The following is a 21848-nucleotide window of genomic DNA, read 5'->3' on the forward strand; positions in this document are numbered from 1 at the left end:
CTACCTGGCTTCTGATCGACCCCGATCCTCTTTATATTGTCTTATAAACCAAGTCTTGATGCCCCAGGCCTTTGTCCAAACTAGTCATCGTCACCAATATTTCAGCCAAATCATACAAGGCAATAACCATCCGCGTGCATTCACTCAACATCAATTACCCTAGTGATTTAGCCCTGACTTATGCATAACTAACATCTTACTGGCGCAGTGTAATGCACGCAGTTTTACACGTTTCCCATGGTCAAATCTTTCTCCACACGTATCATGTCCATGGCTTCAGCAATGTCAACAACACAAAAAAGAAATCACCCACATAAATTCCAGTCATTGGTATTATGCTTTCCATAAAATGAAACAACACAGCTTTGCTCTCATCCAGACCATGCGCACTCCTATCAGAGCTAAATCAATGTAGTGAACACAGCTACAAAACCATCAGCTTGCTAATGATATGAATACTCTTCATAACTTCATCGACAAAACCATCAATTACAATTCAATCATTCTCACTTTCTCATTCAAATTATCATCTTAGTCGCGCTGTCAAAAATATTTATCATGCTTTCAAGCCGATTTATTGCATACCTGAAGAGATTTCTTACCTTGGACCTTTCCATCCTTTCCCAACGGGTACAGCGGTTCCATGGGAGAGGGCGCCACAGGCGGTTCGTACGCTGGTCTGACAACATCTAGCGGAAGTGGTTCTTCTTCTATTTCTTGGGGATCCTCTTTAGAACATTCACTTCCAACATGCACTAAAACCAAAGACAAGTCAAATCAGCCTGCAGGTAACAAATGTATTTGAATTGCAAAGGAACCATGTAGCTTGAGCCCAAAGTGTTGTAAAGTGGACTGATGGGAACTGAATGTCCCCTGCATGGTGTACGTTCTTCTGCCCTGAGTGCCCAACTGTGCGTTGCTGGTACCCTGGACTACTGCTCCTGTCATTGGTTTAGCACATAGAGTGGTAGTGGCAGCATACTGTGTTTGAGAAACCCTAGAATGATCACATCTTTTCATCTAAATCATTAGATTTTTGGCCCACCTTATGGAAAGTTCAGCTTCTATACCCTTACACAGTCCTTTGTGCTAACATCGAGAGTGTGTGTTATGCATGTTGATGTGTGTAGCCTGCATGGTGTGTCCAAGTGAGACCATTTTAGTACCAACCCCAAGGTGGCCAAATATGAGGCGGACACGGCTTTTCAGAGTTAGCCATCTTTGTGTTGGCAAACTTAGGAATTCTGGCACAGGGCTATGTCCACTTCCCACAGGAAGTGATCATATAGGGGCGTAGTGACCACAAGGGTCAGAATCCCATTTGTCACTACTCTACACTCCCCTAAATGAAGTATTTAGGGGAGCCCCTGGCACCTGAAAAGCAGATCCTGCCGACCTGAAAGAAGACAGACGTGAAGAGTCACAAAGAACAAGAACTGAAGACCCAGCAACGACTTGGCGCCAACCCTCTCGGCCTTCCTGCGGACTTCGACAATTGAGCCAAAAGACTACTTGTGCTGCAGCTGCTGTGTGTCCAAAGTCTGGGAGACCTGCCAGTACTTCACCCAGAAACCAAGAACTACTGTGAAATAGCAGTCCTGCTTCTCTGCACTCTGCAGGCAACCCAAGAAACCTGAGAGGATTTCAAGACCGCAAAAACCAGACGCCTAAGGTCACCCGACGCTCCACGCGCGAGTTAAAGTGGGCCATGGTGTCAGCGTGGTCCCCCAGCCCTCCAGAGAGCGAATGAATTGTGGTTTTACCTCTCGTGGACCTACGGCATCGCCTGCAACCTCTGCACCTGGGTCTCACACCACCACGACTGCTCCTGGTAAGGAAAACCTGTCCCTAAAGACACCTCTGACCCATCGCCCCTAGGCCATGGAGAAGAGGCCCAAAGGGGTCCCTATGTCCCCGAGCATCGTGAGGCCAGAGCCCCCTTGTTGGTTCAGTCCGACTGGCCTGTTAATCAAAGCCTGCAACCTTTTTACACAAAGACCGATACCCATAGAGTAAAATTGGGCACAAGATGCGGTTTTGCACCTCTGCACCCAGCCGCCCTAGTGCCGCTGGTTGAGATCTACTTGTGCTGCTTTGGACTTTGCCCACCACTCACCTTTACTCCTGGAGATTGGTCCTGTAAATCACTGTACTGTACCTGAATGCCGTACTTCTTCCTCCTATAGGATAACATTGCAGCTTCTGAAAATTGCAGCGTCAACTTTTTAAATGCAAAAGAATTTCTATTGCAAAACGTACTCACCTGATCAAATTGGTTCTGGTGCCTAAATATATATAAAGATGTGTGTTATTTTTATAAATTGGTGTGGAACTCCTTTTTGAGTCGGGTGCATAAGTTAATGACTATTGTGTGTATTTGGAGATGTCTCACACTCCTCTCTGATAAGCCTAAGGCTGCTGGACCACACTAACCCTAGAAGAGCCCCTTGGGGTTGCTAGAGCAAGCCCCTAACCGCTCATAAGGGAACCCCTGTACTATTTACACAATACATCTCATTTTGTTATATCATTTAAAGAGCCAGCTTCCTACAATGGCTGTAAGGGTTGTGCGCCCAGACAGTGGAAGTGTATTACTTACATTCCTGAAGCTGGAAGCAGGAGACCTTGACACTGAAGTGAGCGGAGGAGAGGCAGGACATCTTTACATATTTGATGAGGCTTATGGATTAGAAAGGAGGCACTAAATAGTGTTCCAGAACACAGCCATTAGGTGCATGGTAGGATTGAGGGACGGGACTGCAGACTCAGTTGTGCAAGGTGTGTTCACTCAATTGGATAGCGCGAGTGAGCCAAGCAAGCAAGGCAGATCTGTGAGGACTGATTCCACTTAAGTGGTAACAGACAGACTGAGCTCACATACTATTAGGAGGTGTACTTGAGTTATTTTCTTGCTACTGTTGCTACCTCCATATAGAAGGGTGGGTCACCCGCAACTGGGGGGAGAGCCTGCGGTGGAGGGAGGGTGGGGGATGGCAGGGGGACAGTAAGGAAGTGGAAATGTGCAGAACCAGCCAAATTGCACCCAGAGAAACTATACTGTTTGTTATTAGTTGTGTGTAGTATTTTGTACTGTTATGAAATAAAGTACTTTCTTACTTGAACAAATAAGCACTCACCTGGACATTTGCTTTTTGAATTGTTGCGATCTGAGCTTGAGAACCCACACATCACCTCCCTGAGAAGCCTGTGCCTATTCGCCCTCGTCACAATTGAGAGTCAAGTGCTGAAGGGATTGTACTCAGCTTACTGAGCAGGGCCCTAGTAGGATATACTCTGTGACATCAGAGGCAAACAAAGTCAGCTCTCGCAGTTGAGGCGCAATGGTACCTGCTTGCCCCGAAGCCTCTTAGAATGGGGTCTGACGTCAATTCATTACTTATCAAAAGGAAATTGAAGCCATCAGTGAGAGACTCCATGTTTACCTCAAGTGTATCATGAACAGTGCACTTACAGCCCAAGGTTTGATTGGACTGAGAGGTGGAAAGTAGCAATAGAAAGTTGAAGATGAAGACATGATGAGACTAGAGTTTATTGTGCCATTTTTCCCTGTACAGTGGCAAAAGGAAATACATTTCTTCAAGCAGCACGTTTGGAAAGCACAACACGAGACCATAAGGAAGACTGGAAATGTTAAGATCAGTGCAAAGTTGAACCGAACGCCATGTTTGCACACTGGGTAACCAGTGAAGGGAATGAGACTATTACACACAGTTAGATTGATTCAAGAGGGGAAGACGGGGAATGACTCCAAGTCTTGTTTTCATTGAGGTTAAGGCATTAGTTGCACATCTGCCACAGGACTTGGAGAACACAGATCTTGAAGGCAGACACAGACGGCTCATTGCCAGTAGGGCGCAGGACAAATTATGTGTCACAGGCATAAATAAAAAAACATCAGTGAACATGGATGTTGTGGGCTAAAGGTTGCATACAGAACTTTAATAAGCCCAATGAAACTGCAGATCCTTGGAGGAACGCTATATTTCAGTGGAAGAACTTGCAAGCTGAAGGGATAAAGGACCACCAATTGAGAACGTTTGTATAAGAGAGTAACGCAACTCTGGAGCCTCCATTTATCAAAAACGGTTGAAAGGTCTACACGTACCCGAGCTCTGACCCCGCCAACATTGACCACAGTGTTCAGATGATCCAGTGCTGTTATAAGTACATGTTCTGTGTCATGGCATGACTCAAAGCAGGATTACAAATGGAGTGGAGGCCTCAAAGAAAGTAATGGGTTGTTTAATCACATTGTATTCCAGAAGCTCATGCAGACAAGAGAAGGAATGGTCGATGATTCAACAGAAATGATGAATCCGCTTCGGAAATGAAATATTAACTTCAGTTGTAGAGTAGGGTTGAAAACAAGGACCAAGTGCTGGGATAGTGTGCCACTTGTGAGTTCTGGAAACTCTACAAAAGCACAACCGAAACATCACAACAGGCTTCCACTTTTATCAGAAAGAGTCAATGTATGAAACAGGGAAAGTGAGTTCCACCACTGCTGTGCTAGGATTGTTCAGGTAAAGAATTCCAGAAATACTAAAGAGCCTGAAGAAACAAAAGTATAAGTCAGTCTACAAAGATATCAAAAGACCAAAGGTGTACTTGTCTCAATGTGTACCTGAATTAAGAAGTGTAGAACGAAGGAAACTGATTCTAAAGGTACAAGAAGTTCAGCTGCAAACACAGTAAAACACTTAAAAACACAGTAGTGTGTGTGTGGATAGTCAGGAACAAGATGGACACAGCCCAAGCGTTACCCCCTTGTGCGCCACTGACTGAACCGGTTCCCTGAACCACTGTCCCAAAAGGGTCGTAAGTTGCTTAGCACTCCCCTGGCCACCATCCACCTCACAACTGGACCTGAACCAGGTCAGCCTGACTGTTCTCAGAACCAGTACTGTGGTCCAGTACAGATGCAGTCATGCACAGGCATGCTCACAGGGACAGCGCTGGCAATTCAGTGTGACATATGTTGTTACATCTTCAAGGACTTCTAATGAATACTTTCATTGTGGCTACATGGTGGGCCCACAAAAGTGAACCAGAGTGGATGCCCGGAACAGAAGCACGAGAGGTCTCTCAGTACGGGATCTGACCCCGAAGAAAGGGTGCAGGCCTTGAGAACACTAGGCAGACCCTCACCCATTGGCAACACCACCTTACTTGATGTCATGGAGCCCTTGAGGTCTTTCTTGGGATTCTGCACCAGAGGTAACACATACAGCACTGCACTACAGGGTAGGACATTAGAGGCGCCATATTAGAATGCTATATGCTCCATCCCTTGATTAGGTTCAGACTCCTTAAATGAGATGGGAGGCTGCAGAAGATATCCTTGCGTTAACAGATTACTCTAGTTATGTTGGCGTTCCTACCAGTGTATCCCAAATTCATACCCACACCTCCACTCATTGATACATAAAGAAATGGATGGCCCTCTGCCCAACACTGGCATACCATGCACAAACCTGCACAGTCCACAGCAAGATATGTCTGAACTAATAAACTGCTGGGATGACGTCCTTACATCTTATCGGAAGTGCACATGGCATGGCAATCCTGAGATTTTCAACCAGCCCTAAAATTGCTTGGTTAAGCACTTACAGCAAAAGCATATAGGTCTGTGCCTCTGGGGTCCTAGTATCAGTCTAACTACTACACGGCGGGGCCTCACCATTTCTTTAACATATACATATCCAAAAAACCCATTGAACTGTAGTTGGTTGTGACAAAATGGATGGACTGTAAGTTGGCTCTTTGTAGGAATCTACACCTCACACCCTAGACCTGAGCAGGACGATCGCCTATGTGATTAATCCTGTCAGTCCACTCACTGATTCAGTGCTGGTAAACTCTGTCTCAAAGGTCACACCGTTAGACTCTTCATTGAGTAATCTGAGAAGGCGGTGCGATGGCACCAGAAATGTAACTCACCACTCACAGCTCTGCAGAACGTTTGTTGAAAGTTGTTGGTCCGTCTGCAGATGCATTTGCTGACCTCATGGTAAGGAAATGAGTTCCACACATTCTCTTCCATACCGAGGCTATCTGGACTTCATCATTCCTTAGAGGTTCAGACCCTGTTGCTGGGCATAAGTATTTCTTTCTATTGCTCATCGTTATGTTGAAGTCCGGTTGTGAATGAGATTTTAGAAGTAACTAATCATGCTCAGTACTCATGTACTTTTTTAAATCTATCTCAAGGAGCTGATGGAGGTGCCCTTTTGCTGGAGTCCAAAGAATTTCTTGGAACAAGTGGAACGAATTACATTACAAAATGATGTAGATGGATAAAGACAAACGTAGGAGACACCAAATGATCAGCAAAAGGACAGTTTTCTCGTTCCCCTAGCCAGAATTTCCAGGTAAATGTAAATATCATCTACTGGCTACAATGCAACTGAGAATGCAAACATAGAAACAAGATAGTTGTTGCATAATGGATTGAAGACAGCCGCAGTAACACAAGTGTGAATGTATGCATGTTCGTATACAGAAAACCTCGCTATACAGCAAAAGAAAACTTTATTTCTCAAGGATACCCAAGTATAGACAGGGAAGATAAACACTTAGTAAGCTGCTGACTTTGCCACCCCTTGGCAGTATTACAGATCTACACTGAAAAACCTCAAATGTCAAACAGAAATTTGTATGGGAAGACACAATTGGGCATTTGACCACCAGTACATTTACGCTTGGTGAGCCCCGACCACGAGCCGATGACAAAGAGAAGATAAGCTCCCCAACAGGTTTTCCTCTTATTGTTAAGAGGGGAAAAATACCCAGGAGGGCTTTATGGTGGTGAGAAGAGTACCTTCAGGCAGTCAGTCCAAAGACCAGCTTACCTGCCACTGGCGCATGGTAGGGCTGGAGCATAAGACTAATTAAGTGTTTTTGACGTTCTATAGATGAGCAAGGGAGGATGTTGGAGTCAATGGTAGAGTGAACTGGCATTATTGAATACTGAGTTTACAAGAACTGCATCAATGTTAAGAGGTGCGGTGCCAGCAAAACTGGCAATCTGGGTCGAAACTAGTGAAGTTGGTAATACGCAGACTTTTCAACAGACTTGATTTGAGGATTGAAACAAATTAACATGGCCCAGATTGGGGCTAAAAAAAAAGGTGGCACCTTGGCACACGAAGGGGTGGGGAAGCGGAAAGAACTATGTTGTTCTTTGGTCTAGTTAAAGGCGCCCCATATAAGAGCCCTAGAATTCCCAATTCAGAAGGAGATTAATGTGCTGATAAAGCCAAGGTACAAGCATTCTGGACTGGGTAATGCGCACAATGCTTTGGGGACACAAATTAAAAATGATATTGAAAACGTAGGGCTGTACAAAGCAATGCTGGCTGGAAAAGCCACATTTGAGATAAACAAAGTGGAAAACCTTTGAAAGATAAATATTCTAATGTACTACTCCATCCAAATCAGTCATTGGAAGCATTACAACCATTCGAATATCAACCAATTAATACAGAGATTTATGTATTTCAATTTTATAAGTTACATGTTATCACCTAGAATGGTGAGGCTTTAAGTATGACTCATTCCTCCAAAACCTCTGCAGCACTGTAGTTGGATCATAGCGCCAAACATAAGTATGACTCTTCGCTGTGGAGAATTTTTAGGCCGGGAAAACTGCAAAGTTATACCTTTCATGAAACAATGGCTTTCCATTCAATATGGTGATGGGGAAGAAGACGCCTGCAAGAAAATCGCTTTCCATTCATCAACGACAAGTGATCGCCATTTTTGGGACTTTTCCAGCAGCATGTATCCATTTTCGGAAAACAGTAAAAGCTACTTTTCAGTCCAGCTTACCTACATTAGTAGACTTACCTGAGTAGTCAGTGATATGATGAGCTGAGCCGAGTGAGGGCTGCTTAATACTGCATCTGACACTATACAAGGCCATAGCATGAATTATCTGCCACAGCCAATACCACAAACCCGCAACTGGACAGCTCATTACTCATCAGCATATTGGCATTAGTTACTTTGAAATTTCTATAGGGCGCCTTTAAACATAGATCCATCAAACCTCAGCTCTGGTCCCACACACTTACCCTGTTCACATTGGGCAATTAAATCAGCTTTGTGAAAGACATCCAACCCTTTCTTAGCCTTGCCCCACTCACCTGCACTGGTCTGCAGCTGTGTGTTCGTCAAACGAGCAACTTCCTCCAGGGTTGGCAAAACTATCTCTTCCTCCTCAACATCATCGTCCTGTGGCAGAAGAGGTGCAGCTGCTACAAGTAATCAACAATCACTGAGATCAATATATGGGCTATCACACTGACAGCTGAAACACATTCAGAGGAAATACCTAGGTATAATAGGTGCAAAAGAATGACAGGGCTACGGGAAACAGCTTTTACAACTCGGCCTTAAGCATGCATGCCGTTTCCCCACCAGCGGAAAACTGCTCGCCTTAACCATGCATATGCCTTAACCACGCATCGGCGTGTTTAAGGCAGTAAGTGTTCTAGCTGTCTGAGCGGATGTGCTGGGAGAGGAACCGGAAGGATCGCGTTAGGAAGAAGAACTGGGACTCGGCTTGGTAAGGTGGGGGCACTGGTTTTAGGGCTCAGGGTGGGGGATGGAGCCAGGGTAGTATTTAAGGCAGGGACACACATTTTAGGGCTCAGGGCAGGGAGGGGAAGGGGCAGTTTTCAGGGCTCAGGGCAGTTTTTAGGGCTCAGAGCAGAGGTACTGGTGTAGCTTTTTTGGGCTAGGGGCTGGGTAGTAGGGCTCAGGGTTGGGTTAGTTAATAGGGCTGGGGCAGTTAGATTACAACATAGTAGTACCGGATTTTAGGGCTCAGGGCAGGGGGCTGGGGTGGGATCTTTACCACACATATACTTTTACCAATCTTTATGAAATTCGTTGTAAAGGCATGCGTGGTAAAGACGCGGTCGTTGTAAAGACCGCGTGGTTTAGGTATGTGGGTTTTTTTCATACAACCCAGGGCTATAGTTTCTAGATGACAAAAAACAAAGGTACAAGAAAATGTTAGTAACTGGCATACAACTCCTGTCTTCTAGTTTTGAAAGAGCTACAGGTTTGTGCCGAATAAATAGAACCTCAGTCAAATTAAGAACAATATTATAATACTAGCCCATCAATTTAATTAAGGTTCTTTTCATTTCAGTCACTGAGTGGGTTAGCTACTGTGGCCATGACATTTTTACTCTGCATATCTAACATGCCAGTCTGAGCCGAGTCATTGACTCTATCAGTTTCTCCTTTAAAATAAAAATAATTAATAAAAAAGTTAAATGCTGCAAGACTTGCAGCTCTTTATAGAAGTGAGAAAAGTACAGTGGATTTCCCGCGCCACATGGAGGGCCTATTCCATCTGTGAGTGTTTCACCATCAGGGGCCATATTACAGAAAGTGCCCCGGGGGTGCAACGGGCGTTTGCGCTCACATCCGCGCCCCCGGGGCACTTTAGTATTATAGAAGGGGGCGCAGACATTTGTGCGGCCCCTTCTGTAATACCAATAGGGCTGGCACACTTAAGGCGCCAGTTCTACCTTCAGAGGGTGTGCCCTCATTTGCATAGTGGCGTGCCCTATGCAAATTAAGGAATTCCTTTGACTCTGCGCCCGTGCCATTTTGCAGACGCGGGCGCAGAGTCAAAGAAGTCCTCAGGAGGCGCACTGACAGTGCGTCATATAAAAGGTGGTGAACACTCAGTGCGCCTCCTGAGAGCAGCCTCTTGCAAGGGGTGCAGTCACTGACTGCACCTGCCTGCAAGGGGATCTCTAATCTGCAACGGGTGCTGCATGCACTCTGAAAACACGGAGCAGCTGCTCAGTGTTTTCACCTGAATGCGCTGTCCTGGGGGCAGCGCGAGTTCGCGGCTGCCTTAGGGGCAGAGTATACACCCTAATGGGGTGCATTATCACTGTTTGTGCCCGGGGCATCTTTTGAAAGGTGCGCCAGGCGCAAACAATGATAAAGTTTAATCGGGCCCCAGGTCTCGGTAGACCATGGGCAAAGAAAAAGTTGTGTACCTTTGGTCAGAAGAAAACAAATTACATACTGTCAAGATTCCAGGTGTTTGAGGAAGATCGGGGCTAGGGGTTGTAATTGTAGTCTAGTACAGGGGTCTACGACATTTCCTATAGTCAGAGCTACTTCTGATCATTGAAAATCATTGTGAGCTACTGTAAATATTTGATAACTGTACACAGAGGCCAAATAACTTTAACACTGCCTCTAGAGTACCCCATTCCTGCTACAGGTAGCAGACCGTATTAATGGCATGGGAGCCCTATCACAAATGGTTAAAATCTGGGGTCCCTGACGTTCGATTTTGTCCCTTTGGTCAGCAAAAGAGAGTAGGAGAGAAAAAGAGAAAGACTGAGAACATGAAAGGAAAAAAAGGAAGAGAGAAGAGAGATAGAGACAGAAAGGAAAGAATGGAGGGGGAAAGGCAACAGAGAAACAAGGGGAAATAGGGAAAAAGATTCAGAGAAAGACTTAAAAAGGTGAAAAAAAGAATAAACTAATTAAGTAAAGAAATTGAAGGAAGAAAAAGAAAGTTAAAGCGATGAATAAAGGGAGAGGAAGAAAGAAAGAATTACAAAGAAAAAAGTAGCAAATGAAGGAAGAGCATGACAAAGTGAAAAGAAAAAAGCAAGAGAAAGCAAAAGATAACAAAAAAGGAAGGAAAGGAAAAAAAGGAAAACATGAGCAAAAGTAAGGGAAATACAGTAGAAGAAAAATGAGAACAAAAAAGAAACAGCAAGAGGAGATATGGCGAAAGGACAGAAAATTAGTATATCAAACTAGAAAAAGACAATGAAATAATAACAAGGAAGGATAAAGAGAGAAAGAAAAGAAGGTTGAAAGAAAGAATGCAAAGGAAAGAAAAAAGCAGATAAATTAAGAAATAGCTAAAGAAATAGGGAACGAGGAAGTAGAGAAGGCAAGTAATGAATAAAGAGGGGAGAAAAAATAAATGAAATGAAATGAAATGAAATTTAATTTATAAAGCGCATGGCTGCTCGAGAGCGTCCCAGCGCTAACAAGAAGAAACAGAGAACAAACTGTAGAAAATACCAGTAGTTAGGAGACCTTGGGAAAGAGGAATGTTTTAAGGGCTTTTCGAAACTTAAAATGACAAGGTTCAGTACGAATCTGACTGGGGAGAGAGTTCCAATTTTTTGCGGCATTTACGGAAAAGCGGCGCCCCCCTGTTCGTGCCTTCCTAACTCTAGGAACCTTGGCAAAATTTCCATGGTCCGATCGGAGAGCCCGCGCTGATTTATAAGGGCATATCAGGCTCCTGAGGACCGGAGGTCCTTTGTCCTGAAGGGCCTTGTGGGTGATGCATAGCGATTTAAAGATGACTCTTTCGCGTATTGGCAGCCAGTGAAGTGCTCTCAAGAATGGTCTGGCCGATGATCTTCTTGAGGCACCCGCAAGCAACCTGGCTGCAGCATTCTGCACCCGTTGAAGGATATTGATGGTAGCTTCAGGGGCTGCCAAGAACAGGGCGTTACTATAATCCAATCTGGATAGTATTAACCCCTGGATCAGAAGTGTCCTGGACTGGAAAGGAGAAAGAAAGACGAAAAAGAAAAAATGGAAGCACACAAGGAAGAATTGGGAGAAAGGAGTGAACGAAAGCAAAGAAAGAAATAGTGAAAAAATGGAATGAGCAGAGAAAACAGGGGGAATTGAAGGAGCAGAAAGAAAAATGTAAGAAAGAAACAAGGAAAGGAAAAAGGAGGAAAAGGAGAAAAGTAGAGGTGGAAATGAGAAAAGAAAAAGTAAAGAAAAATAGCAATAGTAAAAAGAAAAACAAGAAAAATAGAAACTGAAAGAGAACGTATAACAAAGAAGGAGGGAAAGAAAGGGTAAAAAAGAAGTAGCTAAAGAAAGAAGTTGTGTAAAAACATAGGAAGAAAGTTAGAAAGAAGGAGGAAAAGCAAGAACAAGTGGATAAGGAAAGAAAGACATGAAAGCAACAAAAAAGAGAAAGAAGGAGCAGCAAGTATGAAAGAGAAGAAAAATAAGTAAAGAAGGAATTTTTATGAAGAGGGCATCATCCTATCATATTGCACTATCATCTTTTGAGCCTTTCCCAGAAATGGGCACAGTGTTTTAAATAGATGTCGTGCATACATGTCATGGAGAAGTGTGGCTCAATGGTTAGAGCGGCAGACCCTGATGCAGAGGTCTAGCCCGGGACCAGGGTTCAATTCCCGCCTCGGCGGGTCTTGGGCTCAATTTCCTCGGACCTGATAATTCTCGCCTCGGTGCCTATTCTAATCATGGGTCCCACTCTGCAACTCAGGGCAATAGATTGCTTAATCTCCACAACGGCCCCAACAACGCGAGGATGCCGGGGCTTCACCTTGGGGGTGCCCAGGAGTGGGCACTTCACAGGGAAAAGCCAGGAAGGGTTCCACAGCGGTATTCGTACAAGCGCCGAGATACCCCAGCTGGGGTCGATTTGTGCGCTATACAAGTACACTACATTTACATTTACATTGTCAAGCCTGCTGACAGGCAATTATCATGTGTGAGCAACTCAGTGGCAGCCTGGAGCTACTGGTATCGTGCGATAGACCTGGTGGAGACCCTTGGTCTAGTATATCACAAAGGCAGAATCTCATGGACCACCACTTAGCTCCCAGAAAAGTCCATCTCAGTTGAATTGAGAAGACTAAAGGAGCTGGTTGGAAGATGAGGAATATTCAAAGTTGTATTTTTTATTTTGTAGCATGTACGTCCTGGAATGTAATTCTATTACTCACAACATGTTGCCCATCAATACTACATTGATAGACTTCAAAGCATAATTACTGGAAAATTTTAACTGCATATAAACTGTGTAACATTTGCACAGCATTAGCTAGGTATGGAGACTAAAAGAAAATAAGCAACTCTATAGAGTGATTAAGATGAAGCTCTGTAACCAGATTAAAACGAGAAAGAGGTTTTACCCTCAATGTCACTTTTCACTTAAGGTATTCATGTTCAGGTTACTGCTCGGAGGCTAGGGGTATCAGCAGTCCTCTGGTGGTTAACTTATTTACCACCGATGTCACAGGAAACTGGGTACGATTGCACTGCTCATTTGATATGAAGTATTCCCATTTGTGGGCTGGCTGTGAAGGTTAGAGCAGTCAAGTAGTCGTGGCATATCTTCAAAGGTTATAAAGGTTTGGATCTTAGAAAAACGATGACAAAATTGGCAATCAATATTGTGCACTGTCCAATCCGTTAGATGTTGTAACACATCTAAATCTATTTTCACCCAGCAAAGGGTAGAAGAGTTAAAACTACAAAACAGACAGATTAGGTCTGTACACCTTCTGAGGCTAAAATACAACCCCAACATATTTAAAAAATGCATCAGATAAGGTTCAATAATGCATTTAACATTAGAACCAACGGGGATATTTGCCCATTGAAGATCATTGTAAAATGTCAATAGACGTTTTCACCTACTTGAGTAACTTCAGCAGTAAACATTCTACCCGGGACCTAGGTTTTGGTGTATCGCTTGTGGAAACCAAACATGGTCTTTGGGAAAAGACAGGTCAGCCTCTGTTCTCGTTTCTTGGTCGCCTCGGGTTTAGGAGATGTAGCATTTACTTTGGCAGTAGAATCTGCAGACTTGACATACATAAGTCTTTGATATTTGGGCTTATTTCGAAGCAACTTCACAAAGATCAGTGCACACTTACCTTTACCCTGGCAATCTGAGGCCCAGTGTCCAGCCTCCCCACATCGGAAGCAGGTGTCTGAGCTTCGATTAAAGTGTCTGCCACCACCTCCAAACTGCTCCCCCTTTTTTAGGAACTTCTTCTTCCACATCTGTCAATGACAAGAGGCATTGTAAAACTGATCAGGCCGTACTTTTGAGGGGAACAGACATGGCAAAGGCACAGCAGAAGCTTTCACAATGCTTACACAGCTCAAAGACTAACTTCAGTGAAAGTTTGTAGATAATTATCCAAATGTAAGCATTTCAAAGACACAGGAGTAGCAACTACTCATTTCCAGCCATTTCCTGCTTCAGAGGGTTGTAACCTTGAAAAGAAGTAGGCTCTTACTGAGCCGACTTGTTAATAACGGATACTCATAGCAGTACCCAATATCTAAACATGTACATGTGTAGGAAGATAATTTTTCCATTTTACGCAAAATTAGAACATTAGAATGTTCGGAGCTCAAATGAAGACAATAAATTGGCAGAGGATCCACAATAGTTGGTTTTGTCTTCTGCTCCAAACATTCTAATATCTGCCTTCTTTTCGTCCAAATTAAATTTAGAATATTTACAACCCAGTGGGTGGAATGATTGAAAAGCTTTATAGAGCTGCCTCCTCGGACTCTAATGGTCTATTAAGTCCCTCTAGTGCACTACAGGTCACTGTCTGCAGGTGGAGTCTATAACCACCTTCCAAGTGGACTACAATGAACAATTGATGGATTGGTAATTAATTCCCAATGTTTGTTTGGACAGAAATGCTTCCCTGTAAACCTCTGGCAAGCTATCACTCATTGAGGAATACATAGAAGACAAAATAGCAACACGATAAGGGAAATCTTAGCTGTAAACAGTAAGTTCTCAGCCAGAGAAATCATAATAAATAGGGGCTCCTGACTTACATCTAAGGATACTGGAAGTCACCAAGGAGACTCCTTTGTAGGATCATTGAACTCCGAGATGACTTCCAATATGCTTTTAAAACACGTCAGATGGTATTTCATTCCTTATATATTATTGTATACGGTCACTCAATCATTCTTCTCACTTACAGCTTTAATCCTGAATGTGAAATTAGTAAGTTGTTGTAAAAACATAATAAAATCAATTTATGCAAAGCTGATTAAAAAGAGCTGTAGCACAGAATGAGCAATGAGATGCAAAGAGATTGCTTCTTCTCTGTAATGACCTAGGGAGCACAAAAAAATCAACATGTTGCTATAAACTTTCTGCTGAGAACTGTTCATTTTAGAAACAGGTTTAGAGAACTTTGATCTCCCCTATTCTCCCTGCCGCTGTCTCAAGTCAGGGTCGAATTTACTGATGTGCACTACCAGAATTAAGAGATCAAGGTGGGGTGGTAGATCATTCTCCCATCTTGTACCCAAATTCTGGAACAGTCTGGATCCAGAGTTGCGACGGATTGGAAACGAACAGTCTTTTGAAAAGGAACTTAAGACCTGGCTGTTTCCCTAACTCCCACTTATGATAGCGGCCGTACCTGTTATAGCGCTGGGCTGCCTGCGGGTAGCCATGCACTCTATAAATCCCATGAACATAAACATGAAAAACAGTTCTTGTTCCTTGTTCAAACTGATGCTGCAGTTATGTGGGCTGCCTTTTATCTTGGCTATTGACTCTGGCAACAGGCATTTGGGTGTCACAAGCTCAACTGGAATAATCTATTACAGTTGAGTACCTACGTCATTTCACTAGTCCAGTATACTAGAGAAGTCACAATTTGTCCGTGATAAGGAAATTATAGTCAGGCTTTAATACAAGGATGGCAGCCTTCCATGTTTTATAAAGTAATTACCACTGAGTGGAGAGACTCAGTGACACCCCATACAGAACATACAACACAGAAAAATAAGATCAATTTAGGGTGAATGGGAGGGCACAACATAAATGCCTTGACAGAGAACAACTAAAAGAAAAGTTTGAACAAAGTCATTAAAACAACACAATGTAATATGAGCCTCCAGACCCCTTCAGCCTTCTTTTTCTTGATTCTACACAGAATTAAGGAGAGTTGTGTCCTGGAAATAAGCATCTGCAATGGCACTTGAAGAGATTTAGCTCCTCATCTTAAGGTCAAGAAATTGATACACAACCTTTCACTTAGACTGTCCATCACTTTATTTAACTGTTTCTTGTATGTTTTATTAGCATTATATGCTCCGCTCAAACAAGTATTGCTCTCTAGTCACCAACAAGAAAAAGAGCAGCTTTAAGTCAATAAGTGAAGTCTTGCGGCCTCTCCTATTAGCTGTTAACTTTATGCTGGTCTGTGACCATGCCTTTTGGCTAGGTTTACACAATAGAAATACCATGTACACACTTTACAGAGATCAATCTCAACCGGACTCAGAGGCTGAGCCCTGGTTACAGGAGTATACATTTTCCTCCAAGGACTGAAATTGTTTAGATTGCATTGATGGGTCTCACAGCAACAACAAAGTACAAGACACAATCCTTTTGGATGACAATTGGGAATTAAAAGAAGGCCACCAAAAGAAACAATTACATTTCAGCCAGTATCAACCACTGGGGGACAATGAAGAGGTAGATGGTCAATGCTGGTCTGAAGGATATTTCCAGACTTCACAATAAGCGTAACCAAGAGAAGGGATGTTAAACACCCACCATTACCCAAACGAATAATCAGTCATGTCTCTACCTGCTTCCGAAGATGGTTTCCTCTTAAGGCATATCCTTTCACATGGGACTTATTCTTTAAGTTTATTCGGACAAAGTTGGCATTATGGTTTGTAGAGGGTCTGCATGAAAGGAATTAGAAGTTTAGAGAACAAGCAAAAGTGTGTTGAAAAAAAAAAAGACCTTGCTTTACCACTAGAATTCCGCTCTAGTAGTATCACATTTTAGAAAAGGAATTCTATTCAGCCACTTACAGCATCCGTGAGCCAGGGAGTGAGCCTTTAAGGACATTCTACGTTTAGCAGAGGCTTTTCATTTAGGGTTTCGTGCTAATGAAAGACCTGGTCCACCCACCCACAAGAAAATTAAAGGCTTACAGGGAATAAGTGACCTCTGATCCTATAACCTGACATATATGTAATACCATGTGGAAACACACTTTGTGCCCTGCACCCCACGTTGTAGAGCGGGACTAACAACTCGATAACCATTATAAAAGGTCCATAGGTCGCACGCTACTCCACCATTCCAGCGGGTATACCCCAAGAGCATTATGGTAAATGCAGTATTCTCAAAGCAGGTGTGCTTTTCAAAAGTTCCGAAGTGTAAATGCAAAGTTGCAGGCCAACTCTGGACACCGGTGTTTCAGGATTATTGTCCTTCATCAGCAGAGTGTAGGAAGATATTCAGGGGTTGCTGTGCAGGCTGCCAAAGTGTTCTCAGGTCTGGTACCTCTCCGGGCGCGTAGGGCGTTACCTGAGCTCGTCAGCTCAAAGGCTCGAGGGAGCCGTAATGAAGTAAAAGGTCCATAGGTCGCACGCTACTCCACCATTCCAGCGGGTATACCCCAAGAGCATTATGGTAAATGCAGTTTTCTCAAAGCGGGTGTGCTTTTCAAAAGTTCCGAAGTGTAAATGCAAAGTTGCAGGCCAACTCTGGACACCGGTGTTTCAGGATTATTGTCCTTCATCGGTGGTGGAGTAGCGTGCGACCTATGGACCTTTTACTTAATACGGCTCCCTTGAGCCTTTGAGCTGACGAGCTCAGGTAACGCCCTACGCGCCCGGAGAGGTACCAGACCTGAGAACACTTTGGCAGCCTGCACAGCAACCCCTGAAAATCCTCCTACACTCTGCTGATGAAGGACAATAATCCTGAAACACCGGTGTCCAGAGTTGGCCTGCAATTTTGCATCACACATCGAATCTTATGCAAAGCGAACCCGCTTTGAGAAAACTGCATTTACCATGATGCTCTTGGGGTACACCCGCTGGAATGGTGGAGTAGCGTGCGACCTATGGACCTTTTACTTAATACGGCTCCCTTGAGCCTTTGAGCTGACGAGCTCAGGTAACGCCCTACGCGCCCGGAGAGGTACCAGACCTGAGAACACTTTGGCAGCCTGCACAGCAACCCCTGAAAATCCTCCTACACTCTGCTGATGAAGGACAATAATCCTGAAACACCGGTGTCCAGAGTTGGCCTGCAATTTTGCATCACACATCGAATCTTTTGCAAAGCGAACCCGCTTTGAGAAAACTGCATTTACCATGATGCTCTTGGGGTACACCCGCTGGAATGGTGGAGTAGCGTGCGACCTATGGACCTTTTACTCTATAACCATTATAATTTTGTGAACCAACAACATTAAGGAAAAGATATATATCAACTACCCTGTATGGGTCATTTTGGGGTAAAATATACATTTTTTAAGATTGACCCACATATATATATATATATATATATATATATATATATGTACATCAATTTTTTTCAAAATTGACCCATCCAGGGTAGTGAATATATCTTTTCCCTAAAGTTGCACGGCTGTGCTGTGGTTTCATAACCTTTGGGGGGGAAAAAATAGTAATAATTCCCCCTGCAGGGAATACGCACAGGGCTCCACTTCCACTTCTAATTATACTTCCCTTCATCAATATATAGCAGGGTGAATAAAAGGGCGGAAAGAAACAGAGTAGTTTCAGATAGAGAATTCCAGTAGAAGTTATAAGACTACGAAAGAAGATTTCACCTTTAGAAAACATGTTCGATCACTTTCTCTTGCTGGACTGAAAGTTTTTCGGGTTCTGCCTAGACATCGTTTCTAAAGCCAGATGAACCTGCTTTCACCCGTACACACGGACAAGACATATATATACCTCCACAGTACAAAGCAGTACCAATGAAAAGTCACAGGATAACTGTTTAAGGTGTGTGCATCACTGTGGAGAGAGAACATCTCATCCACAATTAAGAAAACTTACAAAATGTGCAGAAAACATGCAGCAGTCTACAAATGAACCATTGAGTACAATAAATCAGTGAGAAAGTACAGACCACTACAGAAAGAAAAGCGCCCCTTAGCTTGGGTCGACTGCAGCATCCCACAACAAGGGCTTCCAATCTCTCCACTAGGTACCTGTGTGCCGGAGGGCATCAGTAGAGGGTTTCTTTTTTTTAATCTGCTGCACAAATCTGCTTACATGATTGAGATAACAGTCTTTTTTTTCTTCAGGATTGCTACAGGAGGACACATTGCTACAACTGACCTTCCATTAGTTGCCAGAAAGAGGGGCTGAAGCAGTAACTACGCTCCCTTTACTACTATAAATACCTTCTGCAAACCCTGGTTCTGCACCTAGTCAACCATACTTCTGTAGTATTTAAATGAGGTGGCCAAAAAATGTTTAAGCTCTAGTGCGAGGACTGTTGCAGAGCACCAGAGAAAGGGAGGGGAAAAAGTATAATGCACCGAAACTTAATCCCCTTAGACAAAGAAAAATATGAAAGGAAGCAGATGACCAAAATCAAATGAACCTATGCAGAATTCCTGTCAGGATGCTACTGCTGAGATCACAGTTTTTACCTTTTCTTTTTTTTAGGTTATCACTTTGCCAACATACATTACAGAGAAGCACAAAAAACCTCTTACTGGGATAAAAGAAAACCTAGCACAAGTGCCCATCTTGCGGTCTACGCACCCGGAAGTCTTAGCTCTGATGGCAGATGGGATTTTCCCTTCTTCTTCTTCAATGTCTCCAAAGAGGTTTTCTGTGGGCACTGTGGATTTTTTGGTTGTGGAAGTCGGGGGTAGCTCGTCTTCCTCATCCACATTGTTCTTGCTAGCCTTGGTTTTGCGTCGGCGAGCTGGTGCACTCTTCTTCTCCTTGGGTGCTGTCGATGCCTTTGTCTTCCGCCGCTTTTTGGCAGCCCCTTCTTCCGCAGCTGGCAAATCTATTGTAAGTTCCTTCTCCACAGAGGTGTCCCGCTGTCTTTTCCTCCCAGCTCGCTTCGTCTTTTTTTGGAGTGGAGCTTCATCAGTCCTGGGTAAAACCATGTCCGCCTCTTGTACATCGTCACCTGCTGGATTGTTCATAACGGCATGTCTCCTACTCGCTGAGAGACTCTCACAATCTCCAGCAGGCACAGTCATTTCACGTGTCCTAGAATGATGTGCTGTAGTTCTCCTTTCTTCACTATCTTTCGGTCTTTTTATATCCTTCACTGCTGGTCCAACGCTCTTCACTGCTTTGCGACAGTGAGTTGGGGTCTGATCCTCAGTCTTCCTAGAACGGTCTTGGGTGTGCGAAGCATTTTGAGGAGAAGCAGGCCTGGTTGATGGAGGCTGATCATCACTTGCTAGATCAGTTGGTATCGGATGGTCTGGACTCGGAAGCAAACGGGTATCTGAAGATGAAGGCTGAGGGCGCAGTGGAGAAGAAAATTCCAAGACCTCCTTGATTTTAACTTCTGTGGCAGGAGGACTCTCTGCTTCAGGTCTACCTGCAGCCTGGCCCTTAATACCCTGACATCTGTCCAGCCAGCTAGAGTCCAGAGAGGTCATGCGCTGCCCCACAGTCTGCCTCAGCTGTAGGAACTTGTTTGGTTGCAGAGGACTAGAGGTAGGCCTTGAGCTCAGTTTGGATGGATTGAATCCTAGCTTCAGTGGTGGAAGACCTTCATCGTTTTCAAGGTGGAAACCGTTCTCTGATGGGGCGATAGAGGGTAGTGGAGAGGCAGCCGCTGAGGTCCGAGCTAAGATGTCAGAGAAGCCATTCAGGGGCTTTTCAGCAGCACTGTTTCCTGGGGACATGGTGGGTTTAGAGCATGGACTACAAATACCATTTATGGGACTACCAACAGAGGCATTGGGAGTGAAGCCATCTGAAAAAGCATTGGTGGGATTTCTGGTTGGGGTGACAGATTTCGGGACTGGTTCAGAAAGTCCATTTTTTGGTTTCCATTTGGGAGAAAAAGGTTTTCGCAAAGATGAAGGATGCTCCTGCAAGCAAAAAGAAGAGCCAAAAAGATTAGGTTTGCTGCAAATTTGTCAAATCATTAGTTTGTACATATGCACTTTTTGGACAATCATCAATTATTTCAACTGCCATGACATTATTCAAGCTCCAATCATACTGAACTTCCTTCTGTTGCTTTAACTAGAAATAGTAGAGTTTATCGATCAATTAATAAAAAACGTGGACAAATTAGTACAGCTCAATATATAACTCAGACCAACATTTATTCCACTTTAAAAATCTTCATTTTGCAAATTCATAAATGTCTGCCAGTTTAGATAATAATTAACCATGTTCACAATAACTACTTCATTCATATCTCCAATTATTTTGCAGCGAAGATTCATTCCATCTATGAGTCGTTGCGTCTTTCTGGCTGACTCATGTGGAAAGGTGCTCATCACCTCCTGGCTCACTGTCTGGTGTTTCTTCTTTTCACCATCTTCCAGTTCCACAAGAACCTGTCGATGTGTCTACCCCGGGCTTAGATCACATCCTGTGTTTATCTGTGGAACAGTTTTACTCTGTCCCTGGGTCTATTAAAACAGTTTTTCCATTTGACTCAATTCCTCATACATATTGGAAATTGGACAAATCTGTTCTCCAACTTTTTGTGCAGGTGTGTAATGGCTCACTTATCAATGCCTGGGTGCCTAGAAAATGGAAAAAGGCACTCATTGTACCACTGCTGAAGAAACCAAATGTGGACCAAAACGGCCTTTCGAATTTTCTCCCAATTTCACTACTACCTTTTGCTGTTAAAATCTTGTAGAGATAAGTTAATCAACAGCTTTCTAGATTTTTAGAACAGAACCATCATTAGAACCCAGATAGTCTGCTTTTTTCCAGGGCACAGTACTGAAACTGCACTGGTTTCAGTTTTGGATGATTTAAGAATGCTAGCGGACAAGGCTAACCAGCTGCCTTAGTCCACGATCGGTCCGTAGCTTGGATACTGTTCATCAATGCATCATTTTAACCAGAATGGTGGAGGTTGGTATTGGAGGATCTGTTACATTGGTGTAAAGCTTATCTTACAGCCTCTGTGTCCGCTTATAATCTGGAAGAACATGGTGTTCCTCAGGGCTCATTCTCAGACCGAATCGGTTTAGTATTTACAATTACCT

The 21848-nt window shown here is 43.7% G+C and overlaps 1 protein-coding gene across 2 annotated transcripts in view; it reads right to left on the reverse strand.

Annotated features, from left to right (window-relative positions):
* Positions 1-21848, reverse strand: part of RECQL4 (RecQ like helicase 4) — a 281776-nt gene that overhangs the window by 219749 nt on the left and 40179 nt on the right. For both annotated transcript variants that reach the window (XM_078686614.1, XM_078686613.1), the window contains exons 6-10: positions 19405-20705; positions 16446-16545; positions 13740-13869; positions 8169-8279; positions 603-755 (exon numbers count right to left, since the gene is read on the reverse strand). In XM_078686614.1, coding sequence (XP_078542740.1) covers positions 603-755; positions 8169-8279; positions 13740-13869; positions 16446-16545; positions 19405-20705 — 1795 coding nt within the window. The remainder of the gene's footprint in view (positions 1-602; positions 756-8168; positions 8280-13739; positions 13870-16445; positions 16546-19404; positions 20706-21848) is intronic.

Source organism: Lissotriton helveticus, chromosome 4_1, assembly GCF_964261635.1.
Source record: "Lissotriton helveticus chromosome 4_1, aLisHel1.1, whole genome shotgun sequence".
NCBI lineage: Eukaryota > Metazoa > Chordata > Amphibia > Caudata > Salamandridae > Lissotriton > Lissotriton helveticus.